Source organism: Manis javanica, chromosome 3 (assembly GCF_040802235.1).
Source record: "Manis javanica isolate MJ-LG chromosome 3, MJ_LKY, whole genome shotgun sequence".
NCBI classification, from domain to species: Eukaryota; Metazoa; Chordata; class Mammalia; order Pholidota; family Manidae; genus Manis; species Manis javanica.
Window position 1 is genome coordinate 348,112 of NC_133158.1, and position 22,103 is coordinate 370,214.

The window sequence follows — 22,103 nt, forward strand, 5'->3', positions numbered from 1 at the left end:
CACTGTCTCAGGCTTCGCTCTGATTTCTTTGAAGAACAATCCCATTGCCCACATCCTGAATTTTGAAATGTTTTCCTTTCCTTATTTCTTTTTGACTTTTAAGAAATCCACTACCTCGGCTTGCCATATAACTTATCTTTGCTCTCCTGATAAAAAATGGATTTTTCACATCGAACAGTAAGATTTTTCCTCACTGAACAATTTAATACAGAGATTTCCCAATGGGCCTTGTTCTCCAACCAGTCACCTTATAGCATATATCTTAGAAATCAGCTCCCAGGCAAATTTCCTAATACAGCCTCAGATGCATATTTCTCTTCATCAAAATCAGTATTGCCTATCCTCTCCCTCAGTTATCAAAAAAACCCAAAGCTCTCTAAACCAGAACTCGTATCCTCTTACCTACATGGTCCTATGTCCTGCTATCCTGAGACATACAGCCAACCTTTTTTTGCCATTTGCTTTTCCTCAAATTCCGTAATTTACTGCAACTATGATTTTTCTTATTTTGCACCCCCTTTTACCATGCCTTACTCAGCATCTTACTAATAATTTAAGGCTCATTAAGTATCACCCCTTCATTTTGAATGTAATTAATCCTCATAAAAGGTACAGTGCATTTTCAAGATGTTTTGTGGCTGGTCCTATTATCTGCACTTACCTGCAACAAGTACGTAAAAAGTACTGAAAATTAAGTTTAAAGACTATCTCCTAAAGATTACTCTAATGTTAACAGTATCAAGCACATATTAGTATGAAGTAAACTAGGTTGCTTTAAACAAAGGAGAAAACTAAGACTAGCATAAATAAGGAATCACTAAATAGCTAGATAAAACAATCATAATCTTTTGTAAGAGGCAATTTTTCCCCAATGTGTTAACAATCTCTAAGTTTTATACCTTATTAGATAAACAGCCAGCAAGAGAATCAGTACTCTATCGTGTACAGCCATCCACCACCTTCATTTAGTGAAAAGCAGTGCCTATTACCTGACACAATCAAGGCAGCAAAACCTCCAGTTAACAATGAAACATTAAAGACAGGCTACGGTTTCTCTTATTATAAAAGCATAATAATTATAGAGCTAAAACTGCGACTGTAACAACTAAAATCAAACTTTCATTTATCAAAATGGATTAATTAAAAGACCTAAATGTAACAGCTAAAACAAACTATGAAACTCATAGTTTAAAAATTTGTGACTAGGGATTAGGTGATGGTTTCCACGAAACCAAAGCCCATGCAAGCAAGCATGCAACCTAACATATCCTCTTATAACTGCTTCTAACATCTGTAGGATCTGTAGTGGTATCTCCTTGCCATTCCCAACATTACTTCTCTCTTCTTGTTTACTTGCAGCACAACTATAAACATCTTATAAGTCTTTCCAAAGAACCACTTCTGGCACCATTCAGCGTGTTGCTTTGTATTTTTCCTACTTCATTAATTTTGCCCTATCTTTATTCTTTCTTTCCTTAGTTTGTTATTTTACATTTCTAATTTCTTGAGAGAAATGTGTACACCACCAATTTTTCAGTCTTTCTTCTTGCTTAATACATTTAAAAATACAGATTTCCCTCTTAAGGTGCATCCAAAATTTAAAGTTCTTGTACTTAATTATTTATTTCAAAATTATTCAGTGCTGGGATTTTCTATTTCCACTGTAATTTCTTCTATGATCATAGATTATTTAGCAATGTATTTCTTAATTTTCAAGTATATGGGGATTGTCTGGTTATCTTTTCATTATTCACTTCTGGTCCTAACTGCACTGGTCGGGCAAAAACACTCAGCACAGGGCGGTCAGCAACTCGGATCTGGCTTCTTGCATAGCATGTCCTACAGGGGTGTGCTGTGTTTATCAGAAAACTTCATCCCTATACGAAGATCTATTTCTGAATCTAAGTAATTTGGCGACCTCATTAATATTTTGTTCTCCAACTTTCCAACCTTTGAAAAAATGGTTAGGAAAAATTAGTTTCCTTAAGTCTAATGAACTTTGGCCACTGACAAAATCAGCTTTCAGGAGAGCAGAGCTGAAGATCAGAATCTGAACCAGTATAAATTCACCAAACTAACACACTGCTAGGGGAACCGCTTAGACAGCCTATCCTGCCCAGAGATGTGCTATCTTCAAATGTCTTTTAATTTTCAGAATAAAAGAGACATACTAAACATTAACAAAGTTACTACATAAAGTATGCCTAGACTTAACATCCAGATAATGATTAGCAACAATAAAAGTCTAATCATTACAAAGTAGGACATCACAGAATTAATTTGCTTAGCCTCATTCAGAAAGGGAAAAAAAAAAACCTGTAAATTTAAATAATCTGTACAATTTATTTAATACATGAAAGTCTCTTTTTTAAAAAAAGCTGGTTATATTGTTTAAACCACTTCTGATAATATTTAAAATCTAGTGAAGTAAAAGTTTATCAGTTCACAATCAAAAACTAACTTACCATCCTCTTGGGAGGAAGGATATGGATAAATGTGGTGGGAAGCTTTTGACTTCTCATCAGTAAATGTCCCCTGTAACACAAATGAACAAATTACATACAAATAAAGCACATGACAAACTGCAATGCCAGATGCACACTACTTAAGAATTATAAAGGTATTATTTTACTTATTATGTTTAAGAGTATTAATATATTTAAGAGTAATTTATTATTTACAGTCAAAGAAATGGGTAGTGATTAACAAGAACAAAAGTAAATTATCTATAGACACAGTTTATATTGTATAGAAAAATATTACAACTAATTACTCTGTGTATCTCTCTTTGGGTAACCTTATCAGTAATATGAGTACCTCTACATTAATTCTAAAAGTTACTCCAAAGTGACCACAAATTATCATTCTTGTCTGAAATTAATCAACACAGGTATATTAATTGTGAGTCATAACCTAGGGCTACATACATGCATACATTTGACTTGGCTCTAGCATATTAGTATGCTACTATTGTTTGAAATCAATGTTAGGATATTGGATGGTATTTTAGCGAATGATACAAATGCTAAAGTCAAGTCCTAGCTTTCCTAAAGCTGTACTACTGCATACAGCCTAGAACATGACGTGGGAGCCATTTAGAAACAAAAGTGCTCATTCTAGAGATTGTAAGAATTATGGGAAGTATTAAAATCAGGTGATAAGTAGTACCTTAATGGATTTCCTGAATTTGTCTTTGACAATGGAGTACTTACTAATTATTGTAATCAGAAAAATATAACAATGCTATTTTCAAATGGAAGAAAATTCCAAAACTCTACAATTGAGGGCTAACTAAGAGTGAATTGGCTACCAAATAGGGCAAGGAATTTTCAGTCCCAGAAAGTGTTTGAGTGCACTTCTGAATAACCACAGATGAGGCTGAAATGGGGTATCAACACACTGAGACAACAGTCAGAAGAACCCAGTGTTCAGGGCTCTCGCCTCCAGAATCCATGTAGCAAGCTTGCGTTTGGACCTCAGCTCTACCATTTATTACTTGGGTGTTATGGGATAAGAATCTAAGTTTTTTTGTGCTTCAGCATCTTCTGCGGAATAGAGTGGAAACAATATATATTTCACAAGAATTTTGTAATGACTAAATTAATAGATGCAACGAGCTAAAACAAGTGACAGGTACACTGTAAGTGCTCAGAAATGGAGTTACTAGTGCATTTTAAGTGCGTGAGCAAAGGCCTAATCATCAGTATTCAAAAACTATTATTAGCTCCTAAGGCCTCTTCCAGAGATTCTAGGAAACTAGAGAGACCCTTCTATCCCTCTGGAGATAAACCCTGGAAAACCATCACTAAACCAGGTATCTCAAAGAAATATGACAGCTAAATGTTCAGTGTGAACTGTAAGAAAACATATGAACTTTTTCTAGGATGACTTGGTGGCAACAAGGTCGTTTCAACTCAAAAGCAGTACCAGGCCGGCTAATTTTTCCCCTTTCTGCCCCCTCCCCTAACATTCCATGTGTAATGGAACCTCACTGGACAGCCACTCCGGCACACAGTACAAAAACCAAAAGAAGGTTAAGTGATGTGTTCAAAGTCATGATGCTGATGAAAAAAGAAACTGAACAGCAGACGGCCTGATCTGAGAGTACAATTGTGTCGCCTTTGTCTTTGGGAAAGACTATACTAAATCTCCAGTTGTAAGCCGTATGAGAAACCTCTGCTTTAGGAATTTGGAAGGTATATTTCACTAAATGCTAAAACATAATTCAACTGGCAATCTCTCTTGCAGTAGAAAAAAGAAAGATATTTCATGAGGCTTCTCAACTAATCCTAAGGATTGGTAAAACTGTGCCTCAGATAATGTTTCAGAAAACTATCTATCTTCTACCTGGGTCTCCTCAGCCTGTTATCACAACATGAGTCTGCTTACAGTTTAGCCCTTTATAGCCACAAACCTACACGCAGTAAATACCCAAGGCCTCAGCCTAACATGACATGAGCGGGAGGAGCTGAAGACGGAAGACATTGGTACATGTGAATCAGGACAAAGCAAGCTTACAGGAAAAACAGTAATTTCCAGTCATTTTTAAAAAGCTACACTTGAACTCTACATAGCCCATTTCAGAGTACTGCACACTTGCATCAAACCACCCCATAACACACCTTAAATTTAATCTACACAATGTGAGGTGTCAGCTGCATCTCAGGAATACAGGGGGGAAATGCTACTCTAGGTTAAGAATTGGAGTGAGCGGAGAGAATCAACTTGGTACTATGTGAATCCTAAGAGAGACAACTTAAAGATACATATAGAAATCAAAAGATACTTTGTAAGAAGCCTCCTACTACATGATATGCTACAGGGATCCCGTCTCGTACCTGATGTCGCTTGATGATATCTTTCAATTTGTTAGCCAACTTCAGGTCAATGTCTGGAATGAGGTAGATGTTGGGTCTGGTCAGACAATTGCTCTGAGAAGAAATAGCAGATTTTGAAATTCTCCTGGTTTTGAAATAATGTGACAATATTTATGCATTACCCTAATGCCACAAGTTGGTTCACACTGCTTCAAATGTGAAGATGTACTTTGGTAGAGACTGCAAAAGTCTTCTCTCAATAAAACCCTAAGTCGTTAGCAGGCCACTTAATGACACCCCAGAAGCCTCCTGCAGCTGGGTGCGCCTGGACAGAAAATCACCACCCAAAGAAAGTCACCTTCTTTTTCAGAATGGTACCGCAATTCTTATTCCATAAAAAGTTTAAGGTCAATTATCTATAAATGACAAGCTCTAGTCATACTTTAGAGCTGTAAGCCCCCAAAAGCCATAAAAACAATAGATTTCAGAAAAATTTTCCTTTGACAATCTAATAAAAGCCAAACTTAGAATTGGAAGTATATGAAAGGAAAACATTTTAATAATCTAATTTCTGAGTTACCTGCACCAACATTTTTTCAATGTTCATGAACATTTCAACATTACGATCCATTCGGGAGGGATTCTGTAGATCAAACCTACGCCTAAAAGAGAAGAAAATCATTAATTTATCTTCCAGCTTAAACAGAAGTGAAAACTTGATTTTATGATTCAGTTCAAATGAGTTGGAAATACTTACAAATTAAAAAAGCACTGTACAAAACGTATGGGTGCATTCTCTCAGTAATGGAAGAAAGCAGTGTCAATACCTTCATGAAACATTAACTTTTTTGACATTAACAACCACTCCAGTCAAAATGAAGTACCTATTCCACTTAATATTCTGTCTTCCTTGAATCTAAGGTATCTTGCATCATATAGAAAAGCACTGTACAGACCCACGGCCAGTGGAGTACCATGCCGTCCAGAGGAAGGTGACCTACCCGCATGAGACACACACTCAAAAGTTACTTGTTCAAATCCAACAAAGTCTGTGTTCTCTTTGAACCCTCTACCATCCTAAATGAGGTAAAGTTCATCTGTTTACCTTTATTTGAAATCTTTCCCCAACTTCTCCTTATCTAAGTACCATGCATTAACATTGTAGTGCTCTCATTGCCTAATCTTAGTCATTTCCATGTGGCTAAATCTTTACAAATTTAAATATTTCTTTCTCCACATTTTTTAGTTAACACTTAGTCTTGCTTTTCTTCCATTTTAATTCCAGGGGGAGGGGTCTCAATCCCTGATTCCGACTGTGGGTTGTGGAGTCAACCTGCTTAGAGTTCTAATCCTGACCCTATCTTTATCCTGCCTGAAGTGATTTACTAATCCAAAGGTCAATTTCTTCATCACTACAGTGGCCCATTATGGGTTTCTGTGAAGGTTACATGAGTTATGTATGTTAAGAGGTTAGCATAATGTTCAATACATGCTAACTATGGTTACAGTTTTTAAAAATCATTACTGGTATGTACTAGCCAGATTCGGGCAATCTGAGTCCAAACAAAGCTCAGGCTCTTTACTCTCATGTTTTATCGTGGAGAGGCTCCCCACACCACTAACCCTTTCTTTCTAAACTCAGCCGCCCTTCCAGGATGTTACCACGAGCTCAGTGGGTGTGGCAAAATTTCCAGTCAGAGCACAGCTTCCTCCATAAAGCTGTTCCTGTCTTCCCCGTTAGGCCTCACAACAGAATCTTGGTGAGACATCTCATTAGATGCCTTGAGGTCAAGGACCAGGGTTTTGAAAACTTTCCTATGTAGCCCTAGTGGCTTTATAAAGCAAATTACTACATAAATTAGTATTTATTATGACTGAGGTATAATATTTATTATGACTTCTCCATTACTGTGCTGACAAAATTGAACTGTCTCCTAAAGTATTAAGAAATTAAGCCAAATCTCTACTAAAACACAGCAATTATCTAAATAGATCACTTAGAATAGAACTAAATTCTTAAAAATGGCAAAGAGTAACTGTACCTTGATTTAACCTTTTAATTAAATCCAATCTTTCTGGGTTTTTAACCTCTTGTGGTGAAAACTGTAATACTTCCAGAATATCTTGCCTGGCTTTAGTATATCTGCATATAAACAGGCACTCAGAGGTAGAAAGAAGTACGACTCTAGTGCATTTGCGTCATTCCTCAGGGGTGGAGAGAAGTTCATCTCCCTATCAGTGGGTAATTACCTGGGCAAGGAGGGCTGATCTGTACCTGAGAAGTGAGGGGGGGAGGGCCGGTGTTGCTTCTGCTGGAGCAGAAAAGAGAGAAGGCCCCAGACTGCAGTTTGTAAGCAATAAATGGATTTTAAACTTTATTTCTTCCTTTGACTGATTTCGGTTTTTAGAGGTATTTTGCCCTGGGATTTCCTCCACCCGGACTTAACACCTCCTTCCCTAGCCTCTTCTGAGGAAAGGATAATGAAGGAAATGCTAAGCAATTCCCAGCCCTTGGCAGAACGAGTCACCGACTGACTAGCTAAGACAGCCCAGTCACAGGAGACAGCCCTCCACTGGTTCTTCCGGCACCGTCAAGTGAGGGGCACATGAGTGCCTCTTTCTAAAGAATGGGGCTCACTCTTTCACAAGCTCCTGATAACAGAAGAGCTATATCCAGAGACACCTCACTTACAGAACTGTCTACATAAGAATTTATTCAATATTCATAGAGAAACTGTTTCCTTAATAGATGACTCAAGTAATGGGGCTGAAGGAAATTATTATAAATTGAGAAATAGTTTGAAAGCAGTCATTGAACAAATTAAAACAGGGCTGCCTGGATTCACCTGCAAAGAGTAAAAGCTAATCAATCTGTTAATAGAGAAAGAATCAAGAATTTATCCTGTCTTCCCAATTGATGAGCAAAGTTTGTTTTTAGAAAAGTATTCCAGCTAACAAATGAAGACAGAATGACAGAGTAACAGTCTTAACAAGGAATAGTTTAAAAAAATAATAAGGACCTAAACACACACATTGGAATACCTATCTTCTAAGATTACTATCACTTGGTAAAGTGTGATGACAAGATGGCTCTAGGCACTGAGCATTAACGCCTGTCCATGACATACAGAAAGATGAGCAGGCGCCACAGGCCTCTGCATGGAGGAGCGCAACACTGTCCTTCAGTTACTGCTGCAAAAACAGCTGTCCCTGTGGGTAAGATTCCTCAAGGGAGGAACAACCTAAGACAGGCACAGTCGCAGGGGGGCCATCAGGTGAGAATTTGGGGATCAACAGAGGTGAGGCTCAGAACCTCACCCCCCCTGCTTTGAGAGAAATCTTCTGCATCCGTGGATGTCTTGCTGCCCTTGTCTAGCCTGGATTAATACTTAGTCCATAGGCACACACCTGATCATCTGATCATCTACAATTGCTCTCTTACAGCACTGAACTATGTTTTCTACCTTTATCTTGCATCTACCTACCACTTCAGCATTTTATTTAAAAAAAAAATAAGGGAGAAATGTGGGATTCACATATAAATCAAGTATAAAAATCAAATAAATAATCATACCTGACTTGATTGTTTATAGTTCATGACGCGTGATCAAAACCGAAAGTTTCTGTGATGACTGCCCTTGTACTGTTCACCATGTAAGAACTTACTCACTATGTAAGAACTTGTTCGTTATGCTTCAGAAGATTGGAGACTGACGAGAATTAGACTTCAGATGGATTAATGATTGTACATTGAGCATTGACCCCCCTATACTGAATTTTATTGTTGTTAACAACCATTTGATCAATAAATATGAGAGATGCCCTCTCAAAAAAACAGCTGTCCCTGAATCAGAAAGCCTCTAGGTCTCATTACCATTCTCCTAGAAATTTAGACTATGTTAAATGATGTCCTGAGGACGTATTATCAGCAAAATCCAGAACATAGACAATGCTACAAGACATCCTGTTTTTATAAACAAATTAGCTTGTGAGGAAAAAGCAGGTGAAGAGCAAGTGAGAACAACTATGAATTTTAAAAGACACCTAAGAGTCACAGACTGGTGGTTACGAAAGGTAACCAATCACAATATAGGTAGGTCACGGGAAGGCAGGACAGCAAGAAGACAAGTAATGACTCTACAGCTTATTACTACGCTGATAGACAGTGACTGCAAGGCCGGGGCAGGGGGGTAGTGAGGACTTGATAATATGCATGAATGTAGTAACCACACCGTTGCTCATGTGAAACGTTCATAAGATTATATATCAATGATACCTGAATAAAAAAAAAATTGTTAGAAGAAAAGCAGGGGAATAGGGAGGAAAATGGAAAGACTAGTTCCATGAGAAGAAAAGAATAGGATAAAATGTTTAAACTCTTAAAGTGAAGCTTGTCTGCATCATTTTAAATGGTATCAAAATGTCATGTCATTCAGCTCCCACTGGGGAATGATGAGTGATTTAAAAAGTGATAGTTTTATTTTTAAATGTTAATAATATGTACAATATCCTGGAAATTATCTCCTTTGCAATGAAAAACAAAAACAAAACAAAAATGCTCTGTAATTTAAAAAAGAAAATTCCAGAAGTGGAAATAAATTTAAGGTACCCCTTACAATTTTATCACTTTCTTGAAAACCCTTGATAATAAAGAAGCACAGTTCATTAATTTTTTGCAATGGGAAAATGTAAATTTTAAAGTTTAAAAATTTCTTCCTGGTGGGCTCAGCTCTGAGCTGCCCTGAAGTCTCAGCACAGCTTTCCGAGTCAGCAGCGAACAAGAACCAGGCTCACGGCCTCACTGTGGCCAAGGCCCTGGACTCTATGGGAGGAGCATGCGTGCACTCACCGTGGGCCAGAACTGACTTTGAAAATTTAAAAGTAAATTAGTTGAAAACATTTCTGTCTGTTTTATAAATAAAATGTGTAAACTTAAAAAAAAATGTATTTCTTTTTAATGCTTGTGAGGAAAAGCATTAGGAAAAAAAAAAAAAAAAAAAAAAAAAAAAGCACACCCAAGAGTCAAATCACCAAATGCAATGTATGATTCTTATTTGGATACTGATTTAAATAAAATGTAAAAACCATTCATAAGATAATCAGAGAAACTCGAACTCTAAGTGGATATTTAATAATATTGGAAAGTCATTGACAATTTTCTTAGTTGTAATAATAGCACTATTATTTATGCTTTAAAAAATACTTTAGAATATGCAGTGAAATATTTATAGATGAAATACATGCAGCTAAAGATGCACTATGGTTCTCTTTTTTATATATAGTTTACATTTTCCATAGTGTTAGGAAAGAGTATAAAACCTAAATGTGATTTACTCCCACTAGGATGTTTAAACATTTTAACAGTAAGGTATTAACAAAGGGCCACGTGGTGGAAGCTGCTCGGGCTGAGAGTGGGGGTGGGGGAATTGATAAGGGCCTGGCAATACCTGTTTGGGTTTTTTAAACCTACCAACAAGATTACGACAAATGTAAAGGAAAGATATAACTGCCTTAGGCGACATCCGGGAAAGAATGTGAACCCTGTAGTACTCAGCCAATGAGGAACCAGGGGAGGGACTCACGTACTAGGAGATAAATTATTGGCGCCAAATTCCCCAGGTGTGCCTGCCCACCAGACACCCGGCAAGACCATCATTAAAGCCTCACTCTGCTGTTCTTTGTCTCCGTGTCCACTTACTGAATTTGGACCAGTGAGTGTGTTTCTCACCATAGTAACAAAAGAAAATGGTTTGCCAAACAGTGATTTAGGAACATGACACATTAGAGTTTTCCTGAATCGGCAGCATGCTATGTAAGCGGAAGTAGTATTTAAAATATAGGGATATCATGAAAAACTGAAATGCAGAAATCAGGTAAAAGTGGTACAACCTTGAGTTGAAAGATGTTCTCTGACTTACTTTGAAATTACCAAGAGTATTTAAATAAAACTTTGCTTTTCATAATATGGAAAGATGCTCAAACTTGCCTAGAATAGAAATGAAAATTAGAACTGAACTGTAAAACCCATCAGATGCTACCACAGATTGGCAGAGACAAGATGAGGTAATAAACCCACTGCTGCCCCGTGAAAAGGGAAAAGGCACACTTTCAACACACTGCCGTAGGACAATCAGCCAATTTTGCTGAAGATAATCTGGCAACTGTTTGTATTATGTGTGTTTGTGTCGTGAGCACCTTAATTCCTTGTGATCCCATCTGACAATTTAGAGTAAAACTAGCACGGGGAGGTCCCAGAGAGGAGGGTTCTCCACAGGGAAACATTTGAAAGAGATACTATTACTCCATGCTGACCACAGCCATAATATAGACGATGAGAGACAACAAATGAACATACCTTCTCTCTGACTCACAACTTTTGGCCATTTAGACTGCAGTGTGAGCTCTCCACTGAGGGCTCATTACTTAACCAAGGTGTCTTTCCCTTTGTTTTCCTCTGGCAATCTGCCAGGCCATGTCTCACAGCGGCCTTCCAATCTAAGGCAATACTCGGTGGGGCTTTAGTTAGCTGTATTACTCCAATTTAACTGTCCCCGATGAATATAATTAGGATGTTCTCTTCTCATCCACAGCTACATGTAGAAAAAACAGTATGAATAAAAATATTCAACAATGGATCTCAGTGAATGAGTTCAACTCCTGGGAGAGTGGTGTGAAGGGCTTCAGGAGCAAACTTCCAAAGCAAAAACAAAAATGCACCAAGCTAGGGGTAAGGCAAACAGCAGACAGCAGCACGGGCAGTTGTGTGGAAGTGACTGAAGCTTGCTTACTGATGGCAGCTATAAAAGCATAGAGGCTACCATCAAAAGGGAGGGCTCTGCCACCCCAAAGGGTGGTCCACAGCCGAGAGCTAAGTAGAACTCAGAAACAGCCAGCCACATACAGGGGAAGGGGGATCTGTTATACATTAACAGACTAAAAATTATATCCCACTAGGTGTATGACCGTGTGTATAAGCAAATTAGTTTGACTCCTTGCTATGCTGTTTTTAATAAAAAGCTAGATGGCTAGCAAAAAGCAATTTTAAAATATGCTAGTAAACAGGTTAATTCCTCACAACCCCCTGGAGTGCTTTTTGAAAATGCGAAGTCTCAGTTTTCACACCAAACTTAATAGTATCACAATTTTTGTCCATGTTCATGTTCAGATTTTTAACAAGTGAGTCCTAAATTTTGAATGCCACTGTTAGGGACCTACTGTGATAATGTCTAAAAAATTTTTTTTAATCTGAAGGAGACTTTTAAGGTGGTACATCTTAAAAGACTTGGAAAAATTCTTATTCCTCACTCCACTTACAGTCTCTAACTCTATCCCTTATTTCTTTTTTGGCCCCCATTTTAACTGAAGGACATTTTGTTTTACATATCCTTCTATACCACTTTAAGTTCTTTCAGATAATAGTATTTCATCATGCTGGTACGCAAAGTTAAGTTCCATAATGTGTGACTTAGGATAAGTCATTTCACTTTGAGACTCTTTCCTCAAGAGTCCATTATCAGCAATTAGGATACAAGATGAACCAAAAAAAACTAGTAGAGAAAAGAGCTAGCTGGGCATCTAAGCGAACAGCAGGGTGTGACCCCTATCTGAGAGCACTCAGGCATGCTGCCCAACCTCGATCAGGGAATGCCTGCTGAGAGTTAAAACACCTGAGCTGAACACAGAGCGCTACCTCTGATAACAGCAAACTTTCATGCTCATTTAACCAATATTATCAAACACCCACCCCTCTATTAAAAGTTCTAGCCAATATATACACACATCTGTATCTCTATTTACTGTAAGTCAGTCGGTCATTTACTTATAAATTTGTCTGGATTACTGATGTGAATACTTATTTACATTTCCCAGCCATAAAAGATTGGATTATCTTAACTCTTCTATTAAAATACACAGATTACATGATTGTTCTCCTGGAAAGATGCTAAGATTATAAACTGCACACAGACGGTACAACTAAACCCACCAAACAACTCCCATTCATACCCCAGCACCCAGCAGTCAACCCCCACACCCACGAGGCTCCCTCCCCACCCTTGACTGCAGAGCCATCATCACTGAACATTCAGTAGTCGGGCAACTGAACCCCCACATTGAGGGGGCAGAAACCCCAGAGCTCAAGCAAGATAAGGGAGAAAGCAGCAACAGAGACAGGTGGGAAAGGAGTAAAGAGTGTGAGGGGGGCAGGGAGGAGCAAAGTGTAGGAGCAGCAGGGGTTCGCGCAGGCTCTGGAGCCAGACGCCTGCGTCCTGAGGGCCTGGTTCCCTGGAATATTTCCGCCACTACCTTTCAGCACATTTAAGTCCATAATACACACAAACATTTCACAACAGGCACATCATCTATTGTCTACACACAGCCACAAGTGAGACATAACTTGCGTAATAAATGCAATAGTAGTTTGATATCTTTCTTGAAGGCACAAAGTACATTAGGGGTAGAGGTAAGACAACCTACTTTGACTGTTAACCATAATGTGCTTACAGAATTCCCTAACATAACACAAAGAAGCAACAGGATTTAACATTAAATAATTTAAACATATCAAAACATGCAAATAAATACAGGAACTTACCATCCCTGTTCATTTTTGTACTTGTAAGCAGCCCCAAGAATGTGACACAAGGTGCCTCCAGCTTTGAAATCCATGAAACATTTTGCCTGAAAAAACAATACAGATTACACATAAGAAAAATAAAAGTTATGACTAAATTACTCACATCTGAGTTCTAAGTTTTATAAACTCAAAGATATAAACAACTGCTAACTTAACCTCTTTACATACTTTCAAGAAGAAACTGAGGTATAAAGAAATTTTCCTAAAAGTGGACAAGAAAATATCTATTTTTGAATTCAACTAACAAGCTACTGTTTAGTCTGTGAAAAGAGTTACACCAGAAAACACTAATAAACAAAATATTGATATGCTACAAATTCCACTGGTTAAACCTTGATTTTTAAAACATAAAAATTCTAACACCACACAATTTTCAACAATATGGTTTTCCTGTAGAATAAATTTTAATATACGTAAGATTTTCCCAATTTAGGTTCCTGACTTTCAAAATTAGAGAGAAATTATAACCTAACTCTTGCTATAGTATTTTAACAACCAGTGAAACACAGTGTAATTATACTTAACTCTTTGTAAACTTACAGGTAACAATTTATCTGTAAACTTATCTGTGCAAGAACTTAGAAGAGATTTGCACTTTATAGATTATAATACATCTCAAATGAACCAAATGCTGGATGACACATTATGGAAGTAAAAATTTAATAAAAACTGATCATGAAATAGGTTACTAAGATGAAGTGTTAGAAATACAACATATATTTTTTTCTTTGAAAACTGTTACTACAACTTAAAATAGTGAATAGAACTACATGGTATCAAGTATTATGGAGAGAGAAAACAAGCAGCTGCTAAGGGCTGGGGAGAGGGGAAACTGACTTTTTTAACCAGGACAATGTTTCAGTTTAGGAAAATGAAGTTATTTCGACAGATATTAGTAACAGTTGCACAACAATTTGAAAGTACTTAACTGTATACTTAAAAATGATTAAAATGGCAAACTTTGTGTTATGTGTATTTTACTACAGTGAAAAAATAAGAAGAATCATTAAGATGAGCTCTTCCAAATCAAGCTGACAAGTAAGCCCTCCAAGTCAGTCTGGTTACAGGTGCTTTTTATTACAGGGGTTTCTGATTCCTAATGCTTTGCCAACACACCAGTACATCCCAAATATAGTATCATGTATTCCTCAATACATCTGGGCATCTGGGTTCAATCCTTATCAGTGAGAGCTTGTTATTTAGCCGACAAGTCACTACAATTCTGTAGTGCTGGCATCTTAAAGTAGAACACTGTGCTAGGTAGATGCCCAATCAAGGAGGAGATTTAGTCCTCCCCCCGCCTCTGGGCATCCTCCCTGAACCCCCAGAGACAGAGCTAAAATGGTCTCTCAAGTCACATACGCTTTCCCCCACTGCATAAGTGCAAACTAGTCACAGCATAATACTGAAATGACTGGCTTATGGGTTTGTCTGTACTACGAACTCCTTGAGGACAGAACAGTGTCTTATTCAACTCTTTACAATCAATATTAAGCAGGATACTGACAATGTAGGTGACACATAAATATTTTCTCAACAGTTCAACTGTACAAAAATCATTTAAAGATTCAGATCCATGCTACTGAGAAATATGTATTAAGCAGCCAGAACAATAAAACAGCTATACATATAAATTAGGTTAAGGTTAATAACTGGACAGACATTAAATATGAAAAATTAAATCATTATGAAATATATTTTTCAGACAGACAAAATAACTTCTATTAATCACTATAAGAACAAGCGATAAATGGAGTGGAAAACTGAGACCTCCACTTTTCCAGAGATAAGATCTGAAAAAGGACAGAGGGAGTCTCAGGAGCCTCTCAAGGGCATCAGCCGCAGTATTGAAGTGTAGCAAGGAGAACATCCCTAAATACATGCCAGACAAAACCCAAAGAGGGACAATCACCAAACACCAAGGACGCTTAGAGCCTGCATGGAAATGCATTTGGGATCCTGGTGCTCATGACAAGTTCATTATCAGAATCACCCAGAGAAAATAGCAGAGCAGAGTCGGGGGGGTGGAGGCTCAGGACACACACCAGGCCTTGACTCTATTTCCTCAGTCAACTCTCATCCCAGCAACACCTACACTTGAAAAGGGTGCTCTAACTGATACTGAGCATGGTTCTAATACAAGAGCTCATATTCTTACACATCCTCTAAACGAGAGGCATGGACTGGTAAGGGTAAATTCCCCAAAATTAGTAAAGAAAAACCTAAAAGGTGTCAGGTACCAAAATCTGAGTTTCCAGACATAGTTAGATCCTGCCCCACCTGAGACATGTTACACCCTGATGAGAGGGTGTGGGTCAGGGGCAGCTCCAACAGGTGGCTTCTATTCCCAGCTGGGTGGCCCACTGCTTTCGATAAGCCATTCTATCACTGGCTAACTAAACTGGAAATTTAACCTACTCTTATTCTGGGTGTATGTAAAAGTGGTCTCATCCTACCTATTTATAGGCCACCTAAAATTCTGCTGAGCTGAATGAAACCTGGAAAAGCAAAATCTAACTGCAATCCTTCAAAGTGCTTTAAATTTGTGCCATAGCATCCTTATTTACTTGTTCTACTTTTCTACTTGTTCATTTATTCTACTTGTTCACTAAAAACATGGTATGCTAACAACCACTAAGAAGGGCAAGGATGGGATTAAAGATGTCAGCATGAGAGGTGAGACAGAGACCTCCTCCTAAAACCACACAGAATACGAAAATATAATTAATACAACCAATCCAAAAAGAGCAACAGAAAGAAAGCTGCACCAGACTGTATACACCTGCAGAAAAAAGAGACCCCATGGAAGAGGGCAATACACCAAAGCTGTGACCCAGCGGGACTCAACCCCTCCCCCACCCCAGCTCACCGGAGGGAGGAGGAGAAACAGAGTGGGTAGTGGGTGGAGGCCTGGGACTGCTGAACGCCCAGCCCTGCAGACCTGCTTCGGGAGCACACACCTACAACGAATGCATGGTGTTCTGGTGATTAGTGGGGTTGGACATGTAAGACAGGCAGAATGCCTGGAGAGACTTGAGATTCCAACTGCTTGTGGAAAACAGGGATCCATATCCTGCTGATCTAGGTGGGCAGTCTGAGAGACTTCCTAAAAGAAAGAGGACTGCTAATGGGGCAAGACTGCACAGAGCTTGCTGCTCAGGAGAAAGGACAGGTGGACAAAACTGTCCAGGTGCACTCTACCCAGCAGGTTGGGAACTTTCACGATCTTCAGGTGCTCCATCCCTCTGGCTGGCTATGCAGCTCCAAGGCCCCCCACAGTGATATGCAGCCTCCCAGCCAGCCATCACCTGGCTCGCAAACTGGCAAACCCTGCCCTGGTGTCAGGCCAGCCAGAGGGAAGACCTGCCTACGGCAGCTACAAATGCAAAGCACAGAGGCTTACACCTGTGTGTTCAGCACACTGGTTATGGCAGTGGAGACGGGCATAGCAGCCAGGAAGCAGGAAAAGGCTCTTTCCTCCCCCCAGGCACCAGCACCACTCCCCTGAGAACCCTGACATCGCTGCAGAGGGTGAGCAGTTCCAGAGAGTAGAGCTTCTGGGCACTAGAGGGCACCACATACAAATATGAAACACAAAGGAACCTGGTTCAAAGTAAAATCTCAACACCACCAGGAAAACAGTCGAGTGAGACTGAACTAATCAATCTTCTTAAAACAGATTTCAAGATAAAAGTCATAAACATGCTTCTGGAGGTACAGAAAAATACTCGATCAGGAACGAATTTAGGACGGGGATCCAATAGTTGAGGAATACAATGGAGGGTTTTAAAAGCGGATTACATATGGTGGAGGAGACAATAAATGAAATAGAAATTAGAGAAGAGGAATACAAAGAAGATGAGGCACAGAGAGAAAAACAGATCTCTAGAAATGAAAGAATACTGAGAAAACTGTGTGATCAATCCAAACGGAAAAATATTCATATCATAGGGGTACAAGAAGAAGGAGAGAGAGAAAAAGGGATAAAAAGTGTCTTTGAGGAAGTAATTGCTGAAAACTTCCCCAATCTGGGGAAGAAGATAGTCTCTCAGGCCATGGAGGTGCACAGAGATCTCAACACCAGGGACCCAAGGAGGACAACACCAAGACATATAATAATTAAAATGGCAAAGATCAAGGATAAGGACAGACTATTAAAAGCAGCCAGGGAGAGAAATAAGATTACGGTACCTAATATATAAAGAATGGAGGAGGAAGAAAAGGGGAGGGGGGAACCTTTAGATTGTGTTTATAATAGCATACTAAGTGACTTAAGTTAGACTCTTAGGTAGTAAGGAAGTTACCCTTGAACCTTTGGTAACCACGAATCTAAAGCCTGCAATGGCAATAAGTACATACTTCTTGATAATCACCCTATATGAAAATGGTCTGAAAGCACCAATCAAAAGACACAGAGTCACTGAATGGATAAAAAAACAAGACCCATCTATATGCTGCCTACAAGAGATTCACTTCAAACCCAAAGACACAGACAGACTAAAAGTGAAGGGATGGAAAAAGGTAGTTCATGCAAACAACAGGGAGAAAAAAGCAGGTGTTGCAGTACTTGTATCAGACAAAATAGACTTCAAAACAAAGAAAGTCATAAGAGACAAAGAAGGACATTACATAATGATAAAGGGGTCTGTCCAACAAGAGGATACAACCATTATAAATGTCTATGCATCCAACACAGGAGCACCTACATATGTGAAACAAATACTAACAGAATTAAAGGAGGAAATAGAATGCAATGCATTCATTCTAGACTTTAACACTCCACTCACTCCAAAGGACAGATCAATCAGACAGAAAAAAAGTAAGGAGACAGAGACACTGAACAACACATTAGAACAGATGGACCTAACGGACATCTACAGAACTGTCCACCAAAAAGCAGCAGGATACATGTTCTTCTCAAATGCACATGGAACATTTTCAAGAATAGATCATATACTAGGCCACAAAATGAGCCTTAGTAAATTCAGAAAGATTGAAATTGTACCAACCAGCTTCTCAGACCATGAAGGTATGAAACTAGAAATAAATTACACAAAGAAAATGAAAAATCCCACAAACACATGGAGGTTTGTTTTAACAACATGCTAAATAACCAATGTATCAATGACCAAATAAAAACAGAGATCATGCAATATATGGAGACAAACGACAACAATAATTCACCACCACAAAATCTGTGGGACGCAGCAAAGGCGGTGCTAAGAGGGAAGTATATTGCAATACAGGCCTACCTCAGGAAAGAAGAACAATCCCATGTGAACAGTCTAAATGCACAATCAACGAAACTAGAAAAGGAAAAACAAATGAGGCCCAAAGTCAGTAAAAGGAGGGACATAATAAAGATTAGAGCAGAAATAAATAAAATCGAGAAGAATGAAACAACAGAATCAATGAAAGCATGAACTGGTTCTTCAAGAAAATAAACAAAATAGATAAACCCCTAGGCCAGACGTATCAAGGAAAAAAGGGAGTCTACACACCCAAACTGAATCAGAAATGAGAAAGGAAAAATCCCTATGGACACCACAGAAATACAAAGAATTATTAGAGAATACTATGAAAAATTATATGCTAACAAACTGGATAACCTAGAAGAAATGGACAACTTTCTAGAAAAATACAACCTTCCAAGGCTGACCCAGGAAGAAACAGAAATCTGAACAGACTGATTACCAGCAACAAAATTGAAGTGGTAATCAAAAACCCACCTAAGAAACAAAAACTCCTGGACCAGATGGCTTCACCGCTGAATCTTATCAAACATTTAGTGAAGACCTAATACCCATCCTCCTTAGAGTTTTACAAAGAGTAGAAGAAGAGGGAATACTTCCAAACTCATTCTGAGGCCAGCATAACTCTAATACCAAAACCAGGCAAAGACACCACAAAAAAAGAAAATTACAGACCAATATCCCTGATGAACACAGATGCAAAAATATCCAACAAAATATTAGCAAACTGAATTCAAAAATACATGAAAAAGATCATCCATCATGATCAAGTAGGATTTATTCCAGGGATGCAAGGACGGTACACCATTCGAAAATCCATCAACATCATCCACCACATCAACAAAAAGGACAAAAACCACATGATCATCTCCATAGATGCTGAAAAAGCATTTGACAAAATTCAACATCCATTCATAAAACCTCTCAACAAAATGGGTATAGAGGGCAAGTACCTTAACATAATAAAGACCATATATGACAAACCCACAGCCAACATCATACTGAACAGCGAGAAGCTAAAAGCCCTTTTCCTTTAAGATCGGGAGTAAGACAGGGATGCCCACTCTCCCCACTTTTATTCAGCCTAGTTCTGGAGGTCCTAGCCACGGCAATCAGACAACACAAAGAAATAAAAGGCATCCAGATTGGTAAAGAAGTTAAACTATCACTGTTTTGCAGATGACATGACATTGTACATAAAAAACCCTAAAGAATTCACTCTGAAACTACTAGAACTAATATGTGAATTCAACAAATTTGCAGGATACAAAATTAATACAGAAATCTGTTGCACTCCTATACAATAATGATGAAACTAGCAGAAAGAGAAATCAGGAAAACAATTTCATTCACAATTATATCAAAAATAATAAAACACCTAGGAATAAACATAACCAAGGAAGTGAAAGACCTATACTCTGAAAACTACAAGACACTAATGAGAGAAATTAAAGAAGATACCAATAAATGGAAACACATCCCATGCTCATGGATAGGAAGAATTAATGTTGTCAAAATGGCCATCCTGCCTAAAGCAATCTACAGATTCAATGCAATCCCTATCAAAATACCAACAGCATTCTTCAACGAACCAGAGAAAGTAGCTCTAAAATTCGTAAGAAACCATGAAAGACCCCAAATAGCCAAGGCAATCCTGAGAAGGAAGAATAAAGCGCTCCTCAACTTCAAGCTCTTCTACAAAGCCACAGTAATCAAGACAATTTGGTACCATCAAGGGAAACAAAAGCAAAAATGAACACATGGGACTACCTCAAACTAAAAAGCTTCTATACAGCAAAGGACATCATCAGTAGAACAAAAGGCATCCTACAGTATGGGAGAATATATTTGTAAGTGACAGATCCAACAACAGGTTATCCAAAATATATAAAGAACTCACATGCCTTAACAGCCGAAAAGCAAATAACTCGATTAAAAAATGGGAAGAGGACTCACAAACACATGGAGGCTTAACAACATGCCCCTAATAATCAATGGATCAATGACCAAATTAAAATAGAGATCAAGCAATATATGGAAACTAATGACAACAACACAAAGCCCCAACTTCTGTGGTACTCAGCGAAAGCAGTCTTACGAGCAAAGTATACTGCAATCCAGGCATATTTAAAGAAGGAAGTCTAAAGTCAAAATTATCGAAACTGGAAAAAGAAGAACAAATGAGGCCTAAAGTGCAGAAGGAGGGACATAATAAAGATCAGAGAAGAAATAAATAAAATTGAGAAGAATAAAACAATAGAATAAAATCAATGAAACCAAGAGCTGGTTCTTTGAGAAAATAAACAAAATAGATAAGCCTCTAGCCAGACTTATTAAGAGAAAAAGAGAATCAACACACATCAACAGAATCAGAAACGAGAAAGAAAAAAATCACGACGGACCCCACAGAAATACAAAGAATTATTACAGAATACTATGAAAACCTATATGCTAACAAGCAGGAAGACCTAGAAGAAATGGACAACTTCCTAGAAAAATACAACCTTCCAAGACTGACCCAGAAAGAAACTGAATATCTAAACAGACCAATTACCAGCAATGAAATTGAAGCGGTAATCAAAAAACTACACAAGAACAAAACACCCGGGCCAGATGGATTTACCTCGGAATTTTATCAGACATACAGAGAAGACATAATAACCGTTCTCCTTAGTTTTCCAAAAAACAGAAGAGGAGGGAATACTTCCAAACTCATTCTATGAAGCCAACATCACCCTAATACCAAAACCAGGCAATAAAAAAAAAAAAAATGGGCAGAGGATATGAACAGACAATTCTCCAAGGAAGAAATTTAGATGGCCAACAGGCACATGAAAAGATGGCCCAACCTAAGTGTCTATTAGTAGATGAATGGATAAAGAAGATGTGGTACATATACACAATGGAATACTATTCAGCCATAAGAAAGAAACAAATCCTACCATTTGCAACAACATGGATGGAGCTGGAGGGTGTCATGCTCAGTGAAATAAGACAGGCAGAGAAAGACAAATACCAAATGATTTCCCTCATTTGTGGAGTATAACAATGAAGCAAAACTGAAGGAATAAAACAGCAACAGATTCACAGACTCCAAGAAGGGACCAGCGGTTACCAAAGGGGAAGGGTGGGGAAGAGCAGTTGGGGATAGAGGGAGAAGGGCATTGTGGGGTATCATGATTGGTGCATATGGTGTGTGTGGGGTCACGGGGAAGACAGTGTAGCACAGAGAAGGCAAATAGTGACTCTGTGGCATCTTACTACACTGATGGGCAGTGACTGCAATGGGGGTGGGGAGGACTTGATAATAAGGGTGAATGTAGTACCCACGTTGTTTTTTCATATGAAACTTTCATAAGAGTGTATATCAATAACACCTTAATTAAAAAAAGGGTAAGG

The 22,103-nt window shown here is 38.4% G+C and overlaps 1 protein-coding gene across 9 annotated transcripts in view; it reads right to left on the minus strand.

Annotated features, from left to right (window-relative positions):
• SMARCC1 (SWI/SNF related BAF chromatin remodeling complex subunit C1) overlaps positions 1-22,103 on the minus strand; it is a 170,607-nt gene that overhangs the window by 108,950 nt on the left and 39,554 nt on the right. For all 9 annotated transcript variants that reach the window (XM_073230539.1, XM_073230538.1, XM_073230535.1 and 6 more), the window contains 4 exons: positions 13,411-13,496; positions 5,398-5,479; positions 4,839-4,931; positions 2,466-2,535 (listed from right to left, as the gene is read on the minus strand). In XM_073230539.1, the coding sequence (XP_073086640.1) occupies positions 2,466-2,535; positions 4,839-4,931; positions 5,398-5,479; positions 13,411-13,484 (319 nt within the window). In that variant the 5' untranslated portion in view covers positions 13,485-13,496. The remainder of the gene's footprint in view (positions 1-2,465; positions 2,536-4,838; positions 4,932-5,397; positions 5,480-13,410; positions 13,497-22,103) is intronic.